Source organism: Barbus barbus (genome assembly GCF_936440315.1).
Source record: "Barbus barbus genome assembly, chromosome: 27".
In the NCBI taxonomy this organism is placed as follows: domain Eukaryota; kingdom Metazoa; phylum Chordata; class Actinopteri; order Cypriniformes; family Cyprinidae; genus Barbus; species Barbus barbus.
In genome coordinates, this window is record NC_136755.1 from 23,121,950 (window position 1) to 23,143,860 (window position 21,911).

Here is a 21,911-nt window from a genome sequence, read left to right on the forward strand (position 1 = left end):
TGAAATACATGTTTTTCTCAAATACACGTTGACCACAATTATTGGCACAAATTCTTATTAGTAAAATATCTCTGAAGTATATTCCTATTCATATTCACAATTTTGAGCACTCCAGGGTGATTATGAACATGAAATTATCCAGCAATGGCTTCCTGTTTCACAGAAATATAAATAGGAGGGAAAACAAAGCCCACATTTCCTTAATCATCCATCACAAAGAGAAAAACCAAAGAATATATTTCTGATGTGCAGCAAAAGATAATTCCCACTCCTGGGAAGGTTCACCACTGTTCCATGTTTTCACCATTTGTAGATAATGGCTCTCACTGTGGTTTGCTGGAGTCCCAAAGCTTTAGAAATGGCTTTATAACCTTTTCCTGACTGATAGATCTTGATTACTTTCTTTCTCATTTGTTCCTGAATTTCTTTGGATCTCAACATGATGTGTAGCGTTTGAGGATCTTTTGATCTATTTCACTTTGTCAGGCAGGTCCTATTTAAGTGATTTCTTGATTGCGAACAGGTGTGGCAGTAATCAGGCCTGGGTGTGGCTAGAGAAACTGAACTCAGGTGTGATAAACCACAGGTCTGTTTTAATGGGGGGGGGGGGGGGGGGGAACACTTTTTCACACCACTGTATATTTATATAGTATCTCAAGTAAAACATTTCAAAAGTTGTTTTTTTTGTTTTAATTTTGATGATTAAAGCTTACAGCTCATGAAAGTCAAAAATCCAGTATCTCAAAATATTCAAATATTTATATTTGAGTTTCATTAAATGACCATCCCGACAGCATAAATTCAGGGTATCTCTTGTTCTTTGAAACCACAATAATGGGGAAGACTGCTGACTTGGCAGTGGTCCAGAAGACGATCACTGACACCCTCCACAAAGAGGGTAAGTCACAGAAGGTCATTACTGAAAGGTGTGGCTGTTCACAGAGTGCTGTATCAAAGCATATTATTGCAAAGTTGACTGGCAGGAAAAAATTGGGTAGGAAAAGATGTACAAGCAATAGGGATGACCGCAAGCTTGAAAATATTGTCAAGCAAAGCAGATTCAAACACGTGGGAGAGCTTCACAAGGAGTGGACTGAAGCTGGAGTCAGTGCATCAAGAGTCTCCACGCTCAGACGTCTTCAGGAAAAGGGCTACCAAGCCACTTCTGAAACAGAAACAATGTCTGAAGCATCTTACCTGGGCTGTGGAGAAAAAGAACTGGACTGTTGCTCAGTGACTTTACTTTCAGATAAAAGTAAATTTTGCATTTCATTTGGAAATCAACACTCTTAAAAATAAAGGTGCTTCAAAATGTTCTTCAAGCGTTGCCATAGAAGAACCATTTTTGGTTCCACAAAGAACCATTCAGTCAAAGGTTCTTTAATTTCTTCCTTACCTTTTTATAATCTGGAAGAACCTTCTTTCACCACAAATAACCTGAAGGTTCTTCAGATGTTAAAGATTCTTTATGGAACAATTTAGACAAAAATGTTCTTCTATGGCATCGTGAAGCAACTTTATTTTTAAGAGTGAAGGTGTGGAGTCTGGAGGAAGACTGGAGAGGCACAGAATCCAAGCTGCTTGAAGTCCAGTGTGAAGTTTGCAAAGTCAGTGATGATTTGGGGTGCCATGACGTCTGCTGGTGTTGGTCATAGTGTTTTTAATCAAGTCCAAAGTCAAAGCAGCCATCTACCAGGAAATTTTGGAGCACTAAATGCTTCCATCTGCTCACAAGCTTTATGGAGATGCTGATTTCCTTTCCCAGCATGACTTTAGCACCTGCCCACAGTACCAAAACCACTTCCAAGTGCTTTGCTGACCATGATATTACTGTGCTTGATTGGCCAGCCAACATGCCTGACCTGAACCCATATGAAATCTATGAGGTATTTTCAAGATAAAGATGAGAAACAGTCGATCCAACAATACAGATGAGCTGAAGGCTCAATAGTGCCACAGGCTGATCGCTTCCATGCCACACCTCAATGATGCTGGAGTTTGTGCTAAACAAGCCCCGACCAAGTATCGGGTGCAAAAATAAACATTTGAACTTTTCTGCTTTGCATATCCTTTTTTTTTTTTTTTTGGAAATATTCTAATATTTTGAGATACTGGATTTTGACTTTCATGAGCTAATCATCAAAATTAAAACAAAAACTTTTTAAATGTTTTACTTTACATGTAATGAAACAAGAATGTATGAGAAACATTTTAGAGTGGCCTTTTTATTGTGGCCAGCCTAAGGCACACCTGTGCAATAATCATGCTGTCTAATCAGCATCTTGATATACCACACCTGTGAGGTGGATTATCTCGGCAAAGGAGAAGTGCTCACTAACACAGATTTAGACAGATTTGTGAACAATATTTGAGAGAAATAGGCCTTTTGTGTACATAGAAAAAGTCTTAGATATTTGAGTTCAGCTCATGACAAAAATGGGGGCAAAAACAAAAGAGTTGCGTTTATAATTTTGTTCAGTGTATATATATATATATATATATATATATAGTATCTCAGTGATACTAAAATAATACTGGTTTGAGCTTGAAGCATACAGTCAACACAATTTTTTTTTTTTTTAAAGACAGGAATGAAACGAATGAGATCTTCTAAAATGGAAGACAATAACAGAAGAGGTGTGCGTATGTTTACTGAGCCATCTGGCAAAAGCCCAAGTTTAGGCAGAATACAAAGGGAAGAGTCACACCTGTGCGTTATCCTCCTGAAACACACACACATGGTCAAACTGATGCCTCTGACCTCCGACCATTGTGATCTTTTCCTGTCACCGGTGAAACATAAACCCTGAGAGACTAAATACTTCATCCTATTGACACACGAACTGGACAATATGTGCTTTCGCTCGGCTTGGGAACTATCATTCCTTTGTCCTAAATGAGCTCATATAGTTCTGGTCCATGATGATATAATCAAAATATACATTATAGTAAGAAACACAGTAAGCAAAAGGAAGGAATATCAATACAACTTTGTTTTGTATGCACTAAATAAATGCAAGCAGGACAACTGTGTGAATGTCACAGGAAATGACATCACACATCTCTGTAAAAACACAAGGTTGGCGACAATCGCATTTTCCAAAAATATCATTTATTTTCACATAAGAATCTTCACATTAACTGTTTTGTTTTTGGTTTTTATCAAAGGTCTCTTTTTATATAATCCTCTTTATATACATAATATACATTTTACACAATAAATGTACAAAATAAGAATATGAGAATGAAAAAAGGAAAACAATAGTAAAAAAATGAATGGGAGTGATCTAACGTCAGTCGTACGAACAACTGCCTGGAATTGAGCTTAAACAGCTACATCATGTCAGAGTCAGTGTATGCGCTGTTTTGTTCATAGTGCTTTAGCGGATTAGTGTTATAAACATGTGTCCCTCTCAAATTGTAACCCCGGTCCAGTTTTGCCACACAAACAGTTTCTGGTAGTATATAGTATATGTAGATTAAAAACAAAAATAACAGACTGATATATCAGGCAGGTCAATTAATCAGCAGATATTTGGCCATTTTGAGATTCATCAGTCAATAACAGTGGCTTATTTTGAGATTTTTAATTAAATAGGTAAAAGTAAATGTTATAAATAAATCATTTTCTATTATTAAATTGCATTATATACTGTGTTGCAATTTAACTATTTTAAATGTCTAATTTTCTAGCATTAATTTGTGTTTTGCTTTTTTTTATTTTTTTTTATTTCATATTGTTTTTTTATTGGACATGGGCAACCCCATATACCCCCATAACCCCTATACTTTGGGTTATTAAAACTATTATTAAGTATTATTTAGTATTGTCCAATTACCGATACAAATCAGTTGAATTACATATCACAAATGGACAACTGGAAGCCAACATAAGGGTTTTAACACAGAAAACAACCCAAGTAAAGTAAGTGATGTGTGTGTGTGTGTGTGTCATTGATTGTGCTTGGGAGTTTAAATGCTGAGGGTGCTGATCTGACCCACCGTCCTGGGACAGACCATCACATCTCCTCTGTTAATACACACACACACATTTGAGTGGCAGTGTGTGTTTCATATCAACATTTCCTTTTTTGCCAGCATTTCTTCCTGTCTTTCATCTACATACACATGAATCCACGAGTTTCTCCTCTCTCACATCTCATTCCCTCTCTCTCTCTATCACACAGTAAACATTTTTGCTCACTATATACAGTAATTTGTTCTGCAGCACAACTAATAATTTACTAACTCTTTAAACAATGAATGTACAAAAACAACACAGCATTTGTGAATGGAAGTGTGTCAGTGGGTTTGGTAAACAGTATCGGATGCCTCCTTTTTCCGCTGACAGGGTGCTGGTGCTCAATCTAACATACACTATTAATTTCCTCAGACGTCACAGGAACCAGCACCATTTCAGTGGAAAAGGGGTTTGTGTGTGTTCTGTGCTGCATTTCCTGGTACAGCACACAGTCTTGTAAAATCATGAGAAAATTGTGAGAGTAAAACCCACTGAGCTGATGCTACATAAATTAATACGAAACGCAATTATTTCTCTGGATCAACAAAACATGAGAAAACAATAAAAGGTTTGATCGCTCTGCTCCTTCATGAGAAGCTTTGTGGTCTTTGGCTCATTCTTGGCTTGCGTCCCCTCATTATGACACTCGAATAAAGGGGTTGTCCATATTCGAAATACGTGCTAATTCAAAATCTGCATTACTGTTTCAGTTTGTTCTTATCCAGGTTTTTTTAGTCTGGCGTTTATACGAGGAACAAAAAATGGAAAAGGGAAAAAAAATTCCCTTTGCATGAACATTATTTCCAGAAAAATACTGACGTCTCGTTTTGTTTCTTTAGAAGTGTCCAAAGTTCAAAGCCCTCTTCATTCCAGTTACGCTTCTCCACCGGCACCAGCGGTGTGAGAGAGCTCCACTTCCTGTACGCGTCTCCCAATGGCCAGCACTGGGATGTAAAGAGCTACCCCTGTGTGCTTCCATCAACACAGGCCGCCGTCATAATAGTCTTTTGTGTAATTTAGTCCAATGTTCATCTCACTGTAAGACCAGCAATAATAAAATGGGGAGTAGAGTTGAGAGAACAGTCCAGGATGCTATTGAAATGGCGGAGTTTGTCCGCATGCTTTTCTGTACTTCAGGAAGAGCCACAACAGGATCATCTGTAACAGGGAAACAATAAATAATTAGTTTTTTAGTAGTTGTAGTTGTGGATGACCAATATAAGGCCAGAGACCATACTGTATGCATTTATCATGCATACTAACAGTGTTTAGTTTTTCATTTGACTGAAATATATATTTTATATATTTATAATGTTGCAAACATTTATATTTTAAATGAATGTTGTTCTTTGAAATTACATATAGTTTAATAATTTTATAAAGTGTGTATACATTAACACGCTGCTATTCAAAAGTTTGGAATCTTTTTTTTTTTTTTTATCTTTTTGAAAGTGGTCTCTTATGCCGACCAAGGCTGCATTTATTTAATCAAAAAATACAGTAAAAACTCAATTGGTGTGACCGTACCTGCTGGTAACCGATTAGATGGTGTGTGAGCTCCTCCCCCTGTGCCCACCTTGGCTCCGCCTCCTGTGCTGACCCTGGCTTCTTGAGAACCTGAATGGAAACAAACACCAGTGAATACACAGATAAACTGAAATGTGCAGTTTTAAGATCTGCCAATTCATCTACACACCACCAGGGCGGCGATACTTACCATCATTGGCAACTACGTCCACTCTGAGTCTCAGACACTCCTTTCCATGGTGGTGTAGTGGGTTGGCTGTGAGGCAAATAAAAGAAGACCATCAGGATTGAGGGAGATAAAAGGATAACGGAGAGAGGTAAATGAGTAAATGAGTAGCAGACAGGTTAATTAGAAAGGAGGTTAATAGTGTTAGACGTGTAGTGGCTAATCCAATTCTCTTCAGCTGCCATCTGGACCTGTGACCTGTGTCTGATCTTTTTTATTACAGTGGTGCAACTATACTCGAATTCTTAAGGCACTCACTACCACTAGAGTTCATAGTGTGTCAGAGTTGCAAATCCACTGATTTAAATTGCAACAGCGAAAATTGGATTTAGTTCTGCTGTATTTACTCACTGACATTGATCTTTCCACACTGTCAAAACAGACCTAATGCATTTTTAGCCATGAAACACTCCACCTTCAACTGCACAATGTTTGCACAATTAGCTTTTTTAGCAGTATGCTTTCCTAGAAGGGTCTAAATTGGGTTGTCGAATTTCGCCATTGCTAATTCTAGACCTCCATATTCCAGTCCACATGCTGGCTGAATTGCGCTCCTTGTGTTTCCGACTCCCCAAGGATAGCCTATGGGGATGCCAGAAAGACACGTAGCGGTTTTGCTGCCAGTTTAGCAGTTCACAACATGAATTGAAATGTATTCATTACTGTGGTGCTAAAGGAGGGATCAAATATGATTCACAGACTTAGCATTCAGCGCATGGTTTGTGGGGCAATAAATCTATAACAGGCTTTTGGATGTTCAAAAGCATTTCCACCCCTAACCATTCTTCAAAACGATCCACCATAAATGTTACATTCATAGCTTAAGTGCAAGCTGACTTTTGTAAGGCCTGTACTCACAGATGTAGTAGTAGCTCTCGCCCTGTCGGAACTCTTTCCCCAGAGTGAATGGTGTGAAGCGCTGGAACTTCTCGGAGAACTTCTCGGGTGCGTGTGGGGCGAAAGGGTGGCCGCATTCCCAGCGCATCTGTTCGTAGGATTGTGGGCGGCAGGAGTCATAGTCTTCGCGTTCCACCATGTACAGCACATAGCGCTCAGCATCCTGTGATGGCACTTCGCCCAGTGGGTAGTGAGGGCAAACGATGTCCAGGTAGTCGTTCAGGCGTACCTCAACCGCATAGTTGTCCCATCTGAACCTGAAAGAATGAGTGAATTCGTAAATGCTTTGTATAAAAATATAGATAACGCAAAATAACCCATAAAAAAGATGGTCTTGTCTCAATTAGTTGAGACAAGACCATCTAGCATTAGAGATCTGCAGAAAACGAGAAAACCTTCAACGATGTCTGTCCCATCAGTGACAAAAATTCTTAATTTAGAGAACTTTCACGGAATGTCTGACTTGAATGCCAAGCCTGATGCAATCACATTTTCAATTGCACTCGCATTGATCTACAAAACCATCTCAAAGACGACCAGACGGCAAATAACAAAGGGACGGCGGCAGGGAAGAAAAGACAATAAAATGTGAACAATGGAAAGACAGATGAGTATGTTGATTTCTTTGTAGAAGAGCCCAGACAGATCCATGAATATAGATTTTTATGAACATCGGTTTACTGATCGAACCACATGCTGTCCGAAATCAGGGCATAGGTCAGAGTCGACAGGAACAGGGACGTGTTGGTGTGAATGTGCGCAACGTATTGATCTCGCTTGCCTCGTGAGAGCAGAGTCTTATTTATGCAAAGACATTAGCAATCTGTCAGGTTGCATGACCAGTTGATGACTATTGACTATCTGCAGAAACATGCTCACACTCACAAACACAAATGGAGAAATAAATCTGCGTTTCGTCAACACTCCCTTACTTATTACAGATAAACACACGCACTCCGGTTGACGGAGTCATACACACCCTGTCTACTCCACACTTCTCCTTTTCATTTGACACACGGAGGGAGGCGACGGAGACAGTCTGCCTGTCTGCTCCTCTCCACGCCCTCCCTCTCTCCAGCATTTGCTTCATTCTTGGTTCTGCTCCTGTAGCTCTTCTGGCAGTATGCTATCTCTGTTTATGTGCTGCCCACTGATAGAAGAACGCCAGAGGTAGAAAGAATGCCCTCGCTTATTTATTCATCCATCCATCATCGGATGCCACTTTAGCTTCCATATGTTCGCTTCTGAGCTCGGCTCAGGTTCAGACTTTTTTTATTACGAGTTCAATATCAGGCTATAAAAACTTTTTGGGCTCTCCGGGTGCAACTTTTTGGATGGTGATCAGGTTTGTGCTTTTAAAATATTTTTCTTTTGTGCCCTTGTAGCCGTCTAGAAGAACCTAGCAACAACATAGCAACACCCTGGCAACCACCCAGAGCACCCTAGCTTTATGGTAGCGGGTCTTGCTCAAGCAATCACCACTCAGATTTTCTTTAGAAAGTGTAATACTCTTGCTAATGAAGTAAAGTATCAGTTGACACTGAACTATTGGAACACAAACCTCTCAAGGGCCTAAATGAGCGTCATAGACACTAACTGGGATCCTCCTAACTTCTGGAAAATTTCAGCTTTCCTCCCTGTCTGCTGGAAACAGCAGTAGAGTTATCTCCCAGAGTGGGTGTTTCTGTCGGTGTGTGACAACATCCACACGTCTGTTCGATGATCAAAGTCTCCAAAGTCTGTCTTGCTCTCTCTTTTTCTTGTTTGTTGATGGGGGGGACCCCTTGGTCTTAGGACAGACGATCTGGCTCCAGACCTCTTCTAGTCTTACACACACATATACACACACAGCCCTTTTAATTGGCCTGCTGCTTTTACTAACTGCTGATCCAAACACACACATAGAGCTACACATAAAGCCAAACTTAGCACTCCCAGTCACACACTTCAATTCTCTGGAGGCCGTGAACGGGAGTCACACACTGATTCATCTTTGTTTGATGAATGAAGCAAATATACCTCACCACCAATAATAATTAAATGTCTCACATTCTTTAACTGCTGTCACCAGACGCTTGGGAGCAGTCATCTGGCGCACCAGCACACACACACCCTGTTAAAGCCCTGATTAAAATCTGTTTGTGGTATGGCCCCAATGTGTTTATCAAAAGGGGGTCGGGATGGGGGGCAATTAAAACACAAAGACTGGAATTAAAGTGGTCCCAGAGGGGGGCAATTATGCTGCTCCCCCCTCAGCCCCCGGGGGCTGGGAGTCAGTGGGGAGGGTGGGAGAAAGCAGTGGGGGATGTACCCCGTCTCAATACAGGGGTCAGCGGGTGCTCCCTGTGCCAGTGTCCTTTCAAACGCTTCAGTTATTTTATCAATGCCTATATTCATACAGTATGCCATTTGCTCATTCTTGCATCATTCATCACACATTCTGGGCCAAACTTCATCTTGAGCATCCATAGATGAACCTAAATCATTTATGCTTTGTGTTTTGTCCTCTGATTTTTGGTTCCAGGCTTCAGACGAGGCTCCATAATGGTGTTAAGGTTTAACAAAGGGACAGCTGAAATATTAAAAATGTTCTCTTCGTCTTAGTTTTAATCTTGCAGATGACTATGCTTTATTATTATCATCTATGCTTTATTATTATTATATTTTTTAGTATTGTAATTTTAGTAGTATTACTATATTGTCATAATTGATAAAATAAGAGATAATACTGAAAATGGAATAAACAAGTAGTAGGCTAATAACAAACAAAATAATAAAGTAAAAAAAAGAAGAAATAAGTAATCATGCAATATATATATATATATATATATATATATATATATATATATATTATTATTTTTTTTTTATTTTTTATTTTTTTTAAATAAACATAAAACAAAATTACACCCCAGTTCCATCCTATTTTTTAATTTGAGTAAAGAAAAATGAGAATGAATGAACTCTGTGCTTGATTTATGAACTTTGAAACCTGGCAGATGAAGAATATGGGTGCTTGTGAGTCACGTCCGCGCTTACTGTAAAATCTGAATAGCTGAAGTTTTTTCACGCTGAACTCTTCCAGTAAATATCATTGGAACGCTCAGTAGGAAGAATTGACTTAATGCCAAATGGGTGACTGGGTTAATCTCAGGTCTCTTAATCTTTACTTCAAAGTTTTGTTTTTGTTGTTCTTTTTTAGCCCCTCTAAGTCTGTCTATCAATTGGTCTCTCCTCTCTCTCTCATTTCAACACTCTATCACTTGCTGGAATGTCGGAGCTCAGAGAAAGGGGGATGATCAGCGGGGGGTGAGAGGGTGAGGAAAAACAGCAGCGCAGACACACACACTTACACACAGATGCAGGGAAGTTGGTTAATACTCTAGAAAAAGTTAACATTCTTCCCACATTCACCTGTTTAAAAGGGAAGGTCCAAGGTATTTAAACGCCCACCCACACACAAACACACACACACACACACACACACGCACTTGCTCCAACAATAGGTCCGCCAACATCCCTGTCATTCGATCCGTGATCTTTTGTAGCTTTCACCACCTGATACTACAGTCTAAATGATTATTAATGAAATTCTGACCCCGGATCTGTTCAAATATCCATCCTTCACTCTCGCCCGCACACCTGCATTCGCTGGTTAAAACGACTATGTCATTAACCCCTGTCATTTTAATTCAGCGCTAATGCAGGTGGCGTTGTTCCGGGTGACTGGTTCGGAATGCAGTGTGGCAGGATCATTGGGTGCTCTGTGCTCCGGGATTACCCGGCCTAGGTTGCTGAGGGGCCAGGGGCCTCATTCAGTTTAATACAAGCAGAAAGAGAGAGAGATGAGGGGCCCATAGCAAGCTCTTTTATTGTTCTGAAACACAGTTGGAGCGTTACAGTGGAGTGGTTCGGTTGGAAATGCAACAAAGGCTGGCAGGAGACAGAAAGAGAGCGATAGAAGGAAAAGGGGAAAGGAACTGGTGAGGTGGTTCAGTTTGGAAAGGAAGATTTTGCCTATATTTTCACACACACACACACACACACACACACACACACACACAAAAACTTTTGTACTGTGCAGGTGTAAGAGATATAAAGAATGCGAAGAATGGAAAAAAGCGAGGACTCCTTTGATAAACCAGAATGGGCCGCTCTTGCGCTTGTCCTTGCCCTGACTCAGACCAGACCCGCTCTTTCATCTTTTCTTCAATCCATCCATCTCTGTCCACTCTCTCGGTTCGTCTCTCAGCACTCAATAAGCCTGTTTGATCCCCCATTCATTCTCCCAGTAGCCCTGCCCCATGCATTCTCAACCAATCAGAGAGCAGCTCGCTGGAATCCGAGGCATGTTGGTTAGTGACCTATGCTTGTGGACACTAACTCTGGCCCTTGCGATTGCCATGGCAACCAAATCTGACTGGTTCCCCCATTCGTGACAATATTCCACACCGGGGTTTTTCAATCTATCTTGTTTACATACATCTTATCCCCATCAATCTTTTTCTTTCCCTTCAAATCACTCAATCTTTTGTCTCTCAGCACCATTGATCAAGTTGTCAGATTTGCTTTCTCAAATGACTGAACTCGTTTCTCTTTTGTGAAGAAATGGTAGTGTGTGATAAAGATCTCCTCAGAAATGCAATGTTTGTGTCCCTTAAATTTTTTTAAACCGAGACAATCTAAGCTGTGTATAATATCAAGAACTACATTTTTAAACTCTTAATTCGTACAGCGTCTTAAAAGCTGATTTAGGAATTAGCCATCTAATTCTTTATTTGTCCAATCTGTCAAACTAATTACAGACCCGACCAGTCAACTGTACCAACCGGCTCTGCTCAGCTCTGATGTCCTCTCAAAGGTAAATCAGTTACATAAATAAGAAACATGGGAGCACTCGGTGTGAAGGGAAATGAGAAGTACACAAGGTGACTAATATCGCTATGATAATGGCTTCAGTAGTTCCTTGCATTTTTTAGGAATTAGCCATCATGCAGGGGGAGTGGCCTCTCGCACGTCCCGTAATAAAATGCGTGCAATTTGTCGTGGGAATAGACCTTCATCTTAAAAACCAGTCCATTTAAGAACAGTACAAACAACGTGTGGAGACAAAACCACATGGGGTTGAGACTGTGACAACAAGATCCTAAGACAATAAATACACTCACACAAACTTAACAGCACATCCCTGACAAATACTTAGCGTGTGATTGTAAAGCGCTGTTAAATATCTGTTAAAAGATTGATCTGTATTCTTAAATATGAGAGGAAATGATTAAACGTCAAAGATGTTAAAAATTAGGTGAAAGGGGGGGGGAAGGAATGAAGGAACAATTCTGGAAATTCTGAGGTAGTTGAAGACTGTGACAGCAGCGATATGATAAAACAGAAAGATAACTGGATTATTGAAGATGTAATGAACAAATCATCTTTGAAACAAAGTGCGTGAGAAAGCAACGGGTGACAAATGCGAGACAGGCGCATAGACACGCGTTTATCCCCCTATAGTGAGCCGTAGACAAAACGATAACTTTCTCAAGCCCTTTAACTCGTGTGAATAATAATTTACAGAGTATGCGTGCATACGAGGAAGTGTGTGTATCTGAGACTTGTGTAAGAAGTGGGCCGTTTGCGTGCGCAAGTGTGTGAGAAAGGTATTGTTTATTGTACACGCAGGATGTGCCATTTTCCCGGGAAAACACTTGGCCAGGAAACTCAAGCTTGACGAGGGAAAAGGCCGTCTCCTCAACCTTTGGCCAGAGTTCACTTTCTCACTCATGTCTGGAAATCGCAATATGGTAAATCCAGAGGTAGAGTACCCAAAAACTGTGCTCAAGTAAAAGTAAAAGTACTTGTAGAAATATTTACTCAAGTAAAAGTAAAAGTGATAGTCTGAATAGTTACTTGAGTAAGAGTAAAAAAAAGTATTGGATAAAAAAACTACTCAAGTAGTTAGTTACTAGTCACTTTGGATCATATAGCCTACTGAATATCTATAGTCTATTGCAGAATTTTTATCAGCCTTTACGCCAGTCTTCAGTGTCACATAGTCCTTCAGAAATCATTCCAATATGTTGATTTATTATCAATGCTGTTCTTTTTAGCTTTCTATTCATAAAAGAATCCAGAACAAAATGTCACAGGTTCCAAAAAATATTAAGCAGCAAGACTGTTCCCTGTTGAAAAAAAAAACAGCATATGCTGGTAAGGTATGTTTTGAATCATGGGATGCTGGTTTGGACCAGCATAAACCAGCAAAGGACCAGCATAAACCAGCCCAAACCAGCATCAAAACATACCTAATGTCAGTCCTTGTCTTGTGTTTCCCTTCCTCTCGTGTCCCTATTTGGCCATCCTCGTCCCTTTAATTAGTAGTTAATGTGTCCCCAGCCCTGCATGTGATTGCCCCACACCTGTTTCTGTTCTTCCTTGAATATTTCCCAGTGTTTATAATCCCTGTGTTTCCTAGCCCCTGTGTCCGGTCTTAAACGTCATTGATGTTCGTCTCTCCCCAAGCTCCTCGTCTCCTTGTGTGTGTCTCTCCAATAAATGTGCTATTTGGAACTCCTACGTCTCCTCGCTCCTTGTGTCCCGAGAGGGAACGTGACAGAAGACCGGACCTACAAAGTAAGCGGCGCTCCTTTTCCCCCGTTTTTGTTTTCCGTTTTTGAAAGTTTTTTGTTTGCTCCTTTTTTCCCGCTCCCTCCATGGCGATGGAGTTCGCCGCCCGCCTCCGCGCCCTGATACTCCGCGAGCTTCCCTTCGTGGAGTACGCAGAGGAGTTCTGCGGGCTCGCGCAGAGTTCGGATCTGCACGACGCGGCCATCCTCCATCTGTTCCGGCTCGGAGCCTGTTACAACTACCCCATGGACCTCCCAGACACCACAGGATTGACCTGGAGGGTAGGAATATACCGGTGTCTGGGAGACTTCCGGGCCCGAGTCGAAGCTAGCCCGCCGTCGTCCGCGGCTCTCCCGAGCCCGCCGCCGCTCGCGCTTCCAGAGCGCCCCCGCGAACTCGCGCTTCCAGAGCGCCCTCCAGTGCCTGCTCCTCGCAGGTGGACTCCTGAGTTCCTGCTGGTTCCGCCCAGCCGTCCTGAAGTCCCGCTGGTTCCGCCCAGCCGTCCTGAAGTCCCGCTGGTTCCGCCCAGCCGTCCTGAAGTCCCGCTGGTTCCGCCCAGCCGTCCTGAAGTCCCGCTGGTTCCGCCCAGCCGTCCTGAAGTCCCGCTGGTTCCGCCCAGCCGTCCTGAGTTCCCGCTGGTCCCGTCCAGCCCACCTTCGTCTCCGCTGGTTCCGTCCAGCCCTCCTGAGTTCCCGCTGGTTCCGTCCAGCCCTCCTGAGTTCCCGCTGGTTCCGTCCAGCCCTCCTGAGTTCCCGCTGGTTCCGTCCAGCCCTCCTGGGTTCCCGCTGGTTCCGTCCAGCCCTCCTGAGTTCCCGCTGGTTCCGTCCAGCCCTCCTGAGTTCCCGCTGGTTCCGTCCAGCCCTCCTGAGTTCCCGCTGGTTCCGTCCAGCCCTCCTGAGTTCCCGCTGGTTCCGTCCAGCCCTCCTGAGTTCCCGCTGGTTCCGTCCAGCCCTCCTGAGTTCCCGCTGGTTCCGTCCAGCCCTCCTGAGTTCCCGCTGGTTCCGTCCAGCCCCGCGCTGCAAGAGCGCCCCCAAGTGTCCGCGCTTCCCGAGCGCCCCCACGTGCCGGCTCCACGCACGTGCCCTCCTGAGTTCCCGCTGGTCCCGTCCAGCCCTCCTGAGTTCCCGCTGGTCCCGTCCAGCCCTCCTGAGTTCCCGCTGGTCCCGTCCAGCCCTCCTGAGTTCCCGCTGGTCCCGTCCAGCCCTCCTGAGTTCCCGCTGGTCCCGTCCAGCCCTCCTGAGTTCCCGCTGGTCCCGTCCAGCCCCGCGCTGCAAGAGCGCCCCCAAGTGTCCGCGCTTCCCGAGCGCCCCCAAGTGCCGGCTCCACGCACGTGCCCTCCCGTGCCGGCTCCACGCAGGTTCCGTCCATCCCCGCGCTGCAAGAGCGCCCGACAGAGTCCGCGCTGCAAGAGCGCCCGACAGAGTCCGCTCCTCTGTGGCTCCCAGGGGGGAGCTTCCCCAAGAAAATTTTGGGGGGGGGTAAGAGGGTCACAGCCTGTGTGGCCGGGCCAAGGGCCAAGGCCACAGAACCCCTCAGGCCCGAAAAAAAATAGGCCGTGGCCTCCCGAGTCCCCTGACCCGCCCTGGCCTCCCGAGTCTCCAGATCCGCCCTGGCCTCCCGAGTCTCCAGATCCGCCCTGGCCTCCCGAGTCTCCAGATCTGCCCTGGCCTCCCGAGTCTCCAGATCCGCCCTGGCCTCCCGAGTCTCCTGACCCGCCATGGCCTCCCGAGTCCCCTGACCCGCCATGGCCCCTGGAACGGGCACCGCCCTGGAGGCCTCCAGAGCGCCCACCCCCCCCTCCCCATTGGATGGTGTTAGGCGTGAGGACACGCCTTCCGGAGGGGGGCGTAATGTCAGTCCTTGTCTTGTGTTTCCCTTCCTCTCGTGTCCCTATTTGGCCATCCTCGTCCCTTTAATTAGTAGTTAATGTGTCCCCAGCCCTGCATGTGATTGCCCCACACCTGTTTCTGTTCTTCCTTGAATATTTCCCAGTGTTTATAATCCCTGTGTTTCCTAGCCCCTGTGTCCGGTCTTAAACGTCATTGATGTTCGTCTCTCCCCAAGCTCCTCGTCTCCTTGTGTGTGTCTCTCCAATAAATGTGCTATTTGGAACTCCTACGTCTCCTCACTCCTTGTGTCCCGAGAGGGAACGTGACACCTAACTAGCATATGCTGTTTTTTCAACAACACTGGTAATAGATCAATATATTAGAATGATTTCTGAAGGAGCAAATGACTCTGAAAACTGTAGTAACAGCTGATAAAAAAATTCTGATTTGCATCACTAAATTAAATTATATTTTAAAGTATATTAATTATGTATTATATATGTATCCCTATATAACCTGACACGGAGAAGAGTGAAATCTTACATAACAGCTACAGAACATTTGAACATAACGAAACAAATGCACATTGACCGATCTTCTTCCACCTGTTCTGCAAAATGTAAACAAATGTATATTTCTGTAAGTATAATTATTGTGAAAATATCAATATTAATTGTGTCTAGGCAAAAAGGCATTCCTCCTGGAACAGGTTGCGCACCGCTGCGCAGAGCTAACACGGGTTTGGCGGGAGTTCATTTCATACTCTGTGACAGCTTATTTAATATATAAATTATACATTGTTTTTAATGCATAAGGTACATGTACAACAGACTGACGATGTCATAGTTGTATCGTGTACTGTAATCGAATGTAGCCTATCTATACCTGTGGAATTGTAGACAGCACACGCGGTGTTCATCTAATAAAGATCTTCATAGCTATAGCAAACAATAGCCTCTGAAGATTTGCTTTCAATTGACTGTAGATCCAAAGCCACGTCTTCAACGCTCTTGATGTTCTTAAACTTTCTGTTACAACTCTGAGTGAGAACCGCTTCAGACGACTCAGCGCGTGCGGCAGGGAACTGAACTAATCATTCAAACTGATTTGTGAACCATTTCACTGGTTTGCCAAATGGTTTGATCAAGCCTCTGAACAGAATATATGGGCATCGCTCATTGCCCAGAGAAAAGTAGATGGCGCGTTTGGAATAGATTGAAGCATTTTTAACTTGTATTGCATTAAGATAAAGTAACAAGAGGAGCGTCGCCCACAGTAACGAAGTAAAAGTACTGTTTTTTCACTAAAAATGTACTTGAGTAAGAGTAAAAGTACCCATTTTTAAATATACTCTAAAAGTATTAGTTACCCAAAAAAATGTACTCAAGTAAATGTAACTCGTTACCACCCACCTCTGGGTAAATCTCTCAGCATTTGACAAATATCACACATTTCACACATTATATAAAGAAATTACTTCTGGCCAATGTAGGAGCTTAAATGAATAAGGACTGCTGGAGAAGATTATCTTGGGTCAGCAATCAGCAAAAAAGAGCCAAATTCAATTCACAAGACGAAAGATTAAGAGCTGATTACAATCTGGAAAAGGGATGGAGGCAATGAAGAAGTCAATTCTGTGGAATGGGTTTATATATCTTAAAAAATCTTAAAGAGATAGTCGTTCCAAATCCATATGACTTCCGTTCATCTTCGAAACACAAATGAAGACATTTTTAATGGAATACGAGAGATTTCTGTCCTTCCATTTAGGAAGTCAAATTGCATTTTTAGGCTTCAAAAAGTTCATAAAAAGTAAACATAATTAATCAAGCTGTTTATTTTGAGTGCTTTATGTGATGAACAGATTTAATTTAGGCTTTTATTCACACATAAACATTGGTTGACGAACATACATAGAGTTCATCAAACATGGCACTTGCTTGATCTTCATTTCTGTTTCAAAGATGAATTGAAGTCTTATGAATTCAGAACAACATGAGGCCAATTTTCATTTTTGGGTGAACTAACCCTTTAAATGGAAATGTGTACTATACCAGCCGAAAAACAACTCTCAATGGGCGGGAATCTGTAGAGCTTTGTGAATGACGGCCATTTGAATTATGCAGATATCGCCAGAATTCAGGGGAATGGACGGAATAGGCATGGAGAGGGTGAAAGGGAGGAGAAAAGGGGAGCGAGACAGGCTCTGGTGGTAATGGCTGCCAAACCCGATAAAGAAAAGCAAGGAAAAAAATTCAACACCTCTTTTTCTTTCTTCTTTCACAGAGGGAAAGGAAATAAGGACAGGAACTGAATAAAAGGATGAAAAGCGCTGGTGTGTATGGCTGAGATAAAAGGTAGAGGGAATGAGGGAGAAGCCAGACGGGAGATCAGGAGAGAGGTGGGCTCAAGTGGCAGCCTCCCTATTTGAAGACCACCAGAGAGAGCGACAGACTACAGAGAGTGAATGGCACTTCATCACTCACTCTCTCACTGTCAGTGAACATGCACACACACAGATCTGATGAGTTTAATGCTAAGTGACATGTAGACAAAAGCAAAATGGCACTTTATCACCAGTTTCTATCTCCACTTCTCCTCTCCGCACACATTTACAGACACGCACAGTGACAGACACACCGCATGAATGCCACTTCATTTCGGCTGTGAACTCTGGCCTGCAATTGGTCACACTAGCCCCTGGTTTTGTTCCACTGCTGATCTGCTGTGGGAGCGTGCTAATTTGGCTGGAACGTATAACAAAAAAGCACTTAGCTGGCAAAACCTCACAAGCAAAAAAAAAGCCCTGTTCCATGGAAGAAAATAAAATCACCAGTGAATGTGACACTTTGGGTAGAAAACAAAGAAAGCCCCATTTCTGGCTGAATTAAACCATGTAAAAGGCCTTTTTGCAGGTTGAAACAGTAACACAATGGGGTGATCGCGGACAAGCGGAGAAGAAATAAAAATGTGAGGAGGTCGGAGAGTTTTGGGGTACTGATGGGATAGGGGCAGAGCGAAACGATCGAGGGAAAGAGTTAAAGAAAAAGGAGCAGAGGAGAGGTTGAACTTCGTGCCAGTTAACCATGCGGTACGGGGCACACAGCCAGAGGAAAGGGAGGAGGTTTGGGAAGGACAGGTAGGAGAGAGAGGCCAAAGAAAGAGAAGAAAGATACAGAAAGAGAAGAAATCTCTATAAGTCTTTGAGTGCTGATAAAATAAAAACAGCAACAATTACAGAAAAGGTTTAGAATCCATAAGTGATATTAAAAGATTAGTTCACCCAAGTTCAGTCATCATTTGCTCACTATCATGTTGTTCCAAAACCAAAACAATTTTTTTCCCCCTTATGTGGAACATAAAAGGAGAAATAGTAAACAGTGGGCAAGCTACTCTTTGCTGTATAATTACAATAAATGTTGGCTTTCGAAAAGCATTAATAAAAGATAATAAAACTGATCCATATGTGCTATATTCCAAATTTCCTGACTTTCATGCAGTGGCTCGAGTGACAAACCAGATCATAGAGTTGATAAGTATGAGATTTATGAACAAATCGGTCAGACCAGTTTTCTAAACTGGATTAAACTGAATAATTCGTTCATGAATCGGACTTTGTGTCTCATGAACTTTCATGAAAAGAAAGCTAGGGTGGATGTCAACATTTTCAGTGAATAATAGTCTCAGTCTGTTCCTCACACAAAACTATCATATGAGTTCAGAAATCTTGGAATATAGTTGTTTGGAGCTCTTTTATGATATTTTAATGGTGCACTGCTTTATTTCGCAACATGAGGGTGAATAAATAATTTACTTTTTCATTTTAGGCGAACTATTACTAGTGGTACTTCCAAATGTTTAAACATGGAGAAAAACACCCTCCATGGGAGGGAATAGAGAATTTAATAGAGGAAGTTTGGTTAATAAATATATGAGTGAGTCAGTAAATCATAAATAGGGGTTGGATTACAACTGCTCACTAGGACACTCCTTAATCAGCTCACACCTTCCAGTTGATCAACTATTGACTGTGAGTAACACTACAACACATGTGTTTCAGCAAGCAGCTGCAAGCACATCAAGAACACGCACCAACAAATTCAAACATGCACACTTACACGACCTGACTCAGAATCACCTCTCATGCTGAAAAAAACAAGCTCAGCTGCAATGGTCTGTCGACCCTGAAGTCAACCTTCCCCCAAGACTTATACACACTTACACACACCCATACACACACACGCACACACACACACACACACACAGTCGACCATGTGTATCAGAGAAATCAATGCATAAATGGAACCTCATTATTACACTTCATGGACTATATATAATTTGTGAAATTAATTAAAAGAAAGAAATGCAGACAGAACTGCAGAAAGAAAGAAAGAAATGCAAAAAGTATTGTGCAAAGAAAGAAAGAAAGAAGTGCAGGAAAATGCAGAAATAAATGAAAAAATACAGAAAGAAAGAAGTGCAAAAAGTATTGTGCAAAGAAAGAAAGAAAGAAATGCAGGAAAATGCAGAAAGAAAGAAGTTCAGGAAAAAAGCGTCTCCCCAGCCCCTCTAGTATTTCTATGAAAACAGGATTAGGTCACAGAGAGAGAGAGAGAGAGAGAAAGCAATAAGGAATAAAAGGAATAAAAATAGCAAGTATGTGGATTACACAGGAGATAAAATGATTGCTGTTGTTTGGTCTTTAACGTAATCATTACATCTGCTGGAGCAAACACTTATTGTTTTAAGAAGAGTCGATGGGTTAAATGTGTGTGTGTGTGTGTGTGTGTGTGTGTGTGTGTGTGTATGCTCTCCTCTGTTTAATCAGTTTTCATTTTGTTGTCATTGGTTCTCTGCTAATTCAGTCTCACTGCCTTTGGGGTCTTGTAAATTTTAACACCAATTGTTCTGAGATGAAAAAAATCACTGCTGTAACTAAGTATGATCCTACCTTGTATTTGCCAGGTTTAGCTTTGACATTTGATTCATTTGAACAAATCAGTTCATTTCAGTGAACCGGTTCAAATGTTTTTTTGTGTGTGTTTTTTTCAATATTTTATTAAAGCAGGCCTATTTATTTTATTGTCACTCAAAACTATTCTCAGAAGTCCACACACAAAAATTAGCCTGCTACTTTGTTTTGTAGTTAAATAGGCTACTCCTGTTTTTAGTTAGCTACATGCGCTACAGTTTGTGTTTTGCTATATAACATTTCCCACATGCTCGAAAAAATAATTGTACCACCTTACATAGCATCCCTGAAACAAAGTTCTTCCTTTCAGTCAAGCGCAAGCGCTCGGTGAGTCGGTTCAACCGAATCATTATAAAGATCCAGAATTGATTCGTTCGCGTCTGCCTCGTTTCGGCAATTTGAGTTTTCTGCTCTGCGCGTTTCAGTCGGAAAAGTCACTCAACATTCAACACCTATTTCAACACCTCACTGACTCGCAGGCTACACGTCAAAAGAGCAAACCGGACCTGTCAATTTCCTAGTATTTTTCTGTTCAACCCTTTGGATTTTCCCAACATGAATTAACAGCACCATATGACAGGACCGCTGTTGAGCTTACATTATATTACATTTACATTTATGCATTTAGCAGACTAAGCGACTTACATTGCATTCAAGTTACATTTATTTTTTTTGCATATTAATATGCTCTTAACCATAACTACTACTATTCCTGTTAAGATAGGAGAACGAGCATGCTCAGCACACACCCAGAAAGCATCACTTCTTCTTAAGAGGCAGATTTGAGCATCACATGTACAAATACAGGCAAACAAACATTCAGTGATGGGTAGTAGACAGATTATGACGCAATAAGGGTGAATTATGCAATCTGTTACAGGTAAAGATGTAACATCACAACACAGCCCCAATGTAAACAAGCAGTCTCCAACTCCGACCATAAAATAACACCCGTATAAGATGCAAAGAAACATTCACACAAAGAAAAAAAAAGTTGTAATAATTTACTTCAACCATGAAAAAAGCTATATGATGCTAGAGTTTGCCAAAAAAAAAATTAATAACTAGCACCCTTTCAGCCTAAAGTAAATTCTATTATTATCACAATATTACATTTAAAGGAAAAGAAAAGAATGGCAAAATATAATAAATAATTGACTTACTTAGGGTTGGTTCCATTCCAGAAAACAGTGTGTCTCTCAGCAGAGGCAAGCAAAGCGCAGATACTCGCAGCGATGAATAAAAGCCACATCAGATCCATTATAGAGTCTCTGTGATTCAATCCAAATGAAGAAATTAACCAGCTATAGGTATAGCCCTGTTTCCGTACAGCCGTGTAACTCTAAGCTGTTTTGAGTAGGTAATATGCTGTTAGTACTAAGCGCTACAAAGATTGATAATAAATCAAGAAGTCCGTGTCTGTTATCTTTGTGGTCAGTACTGAATGAAACTTTCTTCGCGTCGAATTTTGGTTTTGTTGAAAGACCTCCGCGCAAGCCACGCCCCAACGCTCCAACAGCCAATCAGCGCACAGGCGTCCTTCCCCACAACGGAGAAGCAGTCGGTCGCCCTCTACAGATGTATTGCAGCTCATACTGGGGTTGGGGAATTGATTGTTATCATATTTTCCGAATAAACTGCGAATAGGAACTATTCTTAGAAATCCGACATGGTTATGCAACATCATATGATTGAAAATAAACGTTTTGTATCGATTCCCTCCCGGCCAGTCAAAGGACATCGCGTTGTGATTGGATTATGCGAGCGAACTGAAGTGTTAAAGGTTTCCTAAAAGGCCCCCTTTAACACTTTGGGTATAAA

At 42.0% G+C, this 21,911-nt stretch overlaps 2 protein-coding genes across 2 annotated transcripts; one reads left to right on the forward strand and one right to left on the reverse strand.

Moving 5' to 3' along the window:
• Positions 1 to 3,099: 3,099 nt before the first annotated feature.
• Positions 3,100 to 21,539, reverse strand: LOC306846826 (ephrin-A1-like). The gene is made up of 5 exons (XM_079380454.1): positions 21,254 to 21,539; positions 6,633 to 6,928; positions 5,739 to 5,804; positions 5,549 to 5,638; positions 3,100 to 5,179 (listed from the first exon to the last, which is right to left on the reverse strand). Exons 1-5 carry the CDS (start codon positions 21,349 to 21,351, stop codon positions 5,055 to 5,057), a joined length of 675 nt encoding a protein of 224 aa, XP_079236580.1. The 5' UTR covers positions 21,352 to 21,539; the 3' UTR covers positions 3,100 to 5,054.
• On the forward strand, positions 13,344 to 14,881 carry LOC306846825 (uncharacterized protein). Its single transcript, XM_079380453.1, has 2 exons — positions 13,344 to 13,850; positions 14,059 to 14,881. Exons 1-2 carry the CDS (start codon positions 13,376 to 13,378, stop codon positions 14,769 to 14,771), a joined length of 1,188 nt encoding a protein of 395 aa, XP_079236579.1. The 5' UTR covers positions 13,344 to 13,375; the 3' UTR covers positions 14,772 to 14,881.
• Positions 21,540 to 21,911: the final 372 nt, after the last annotated feature.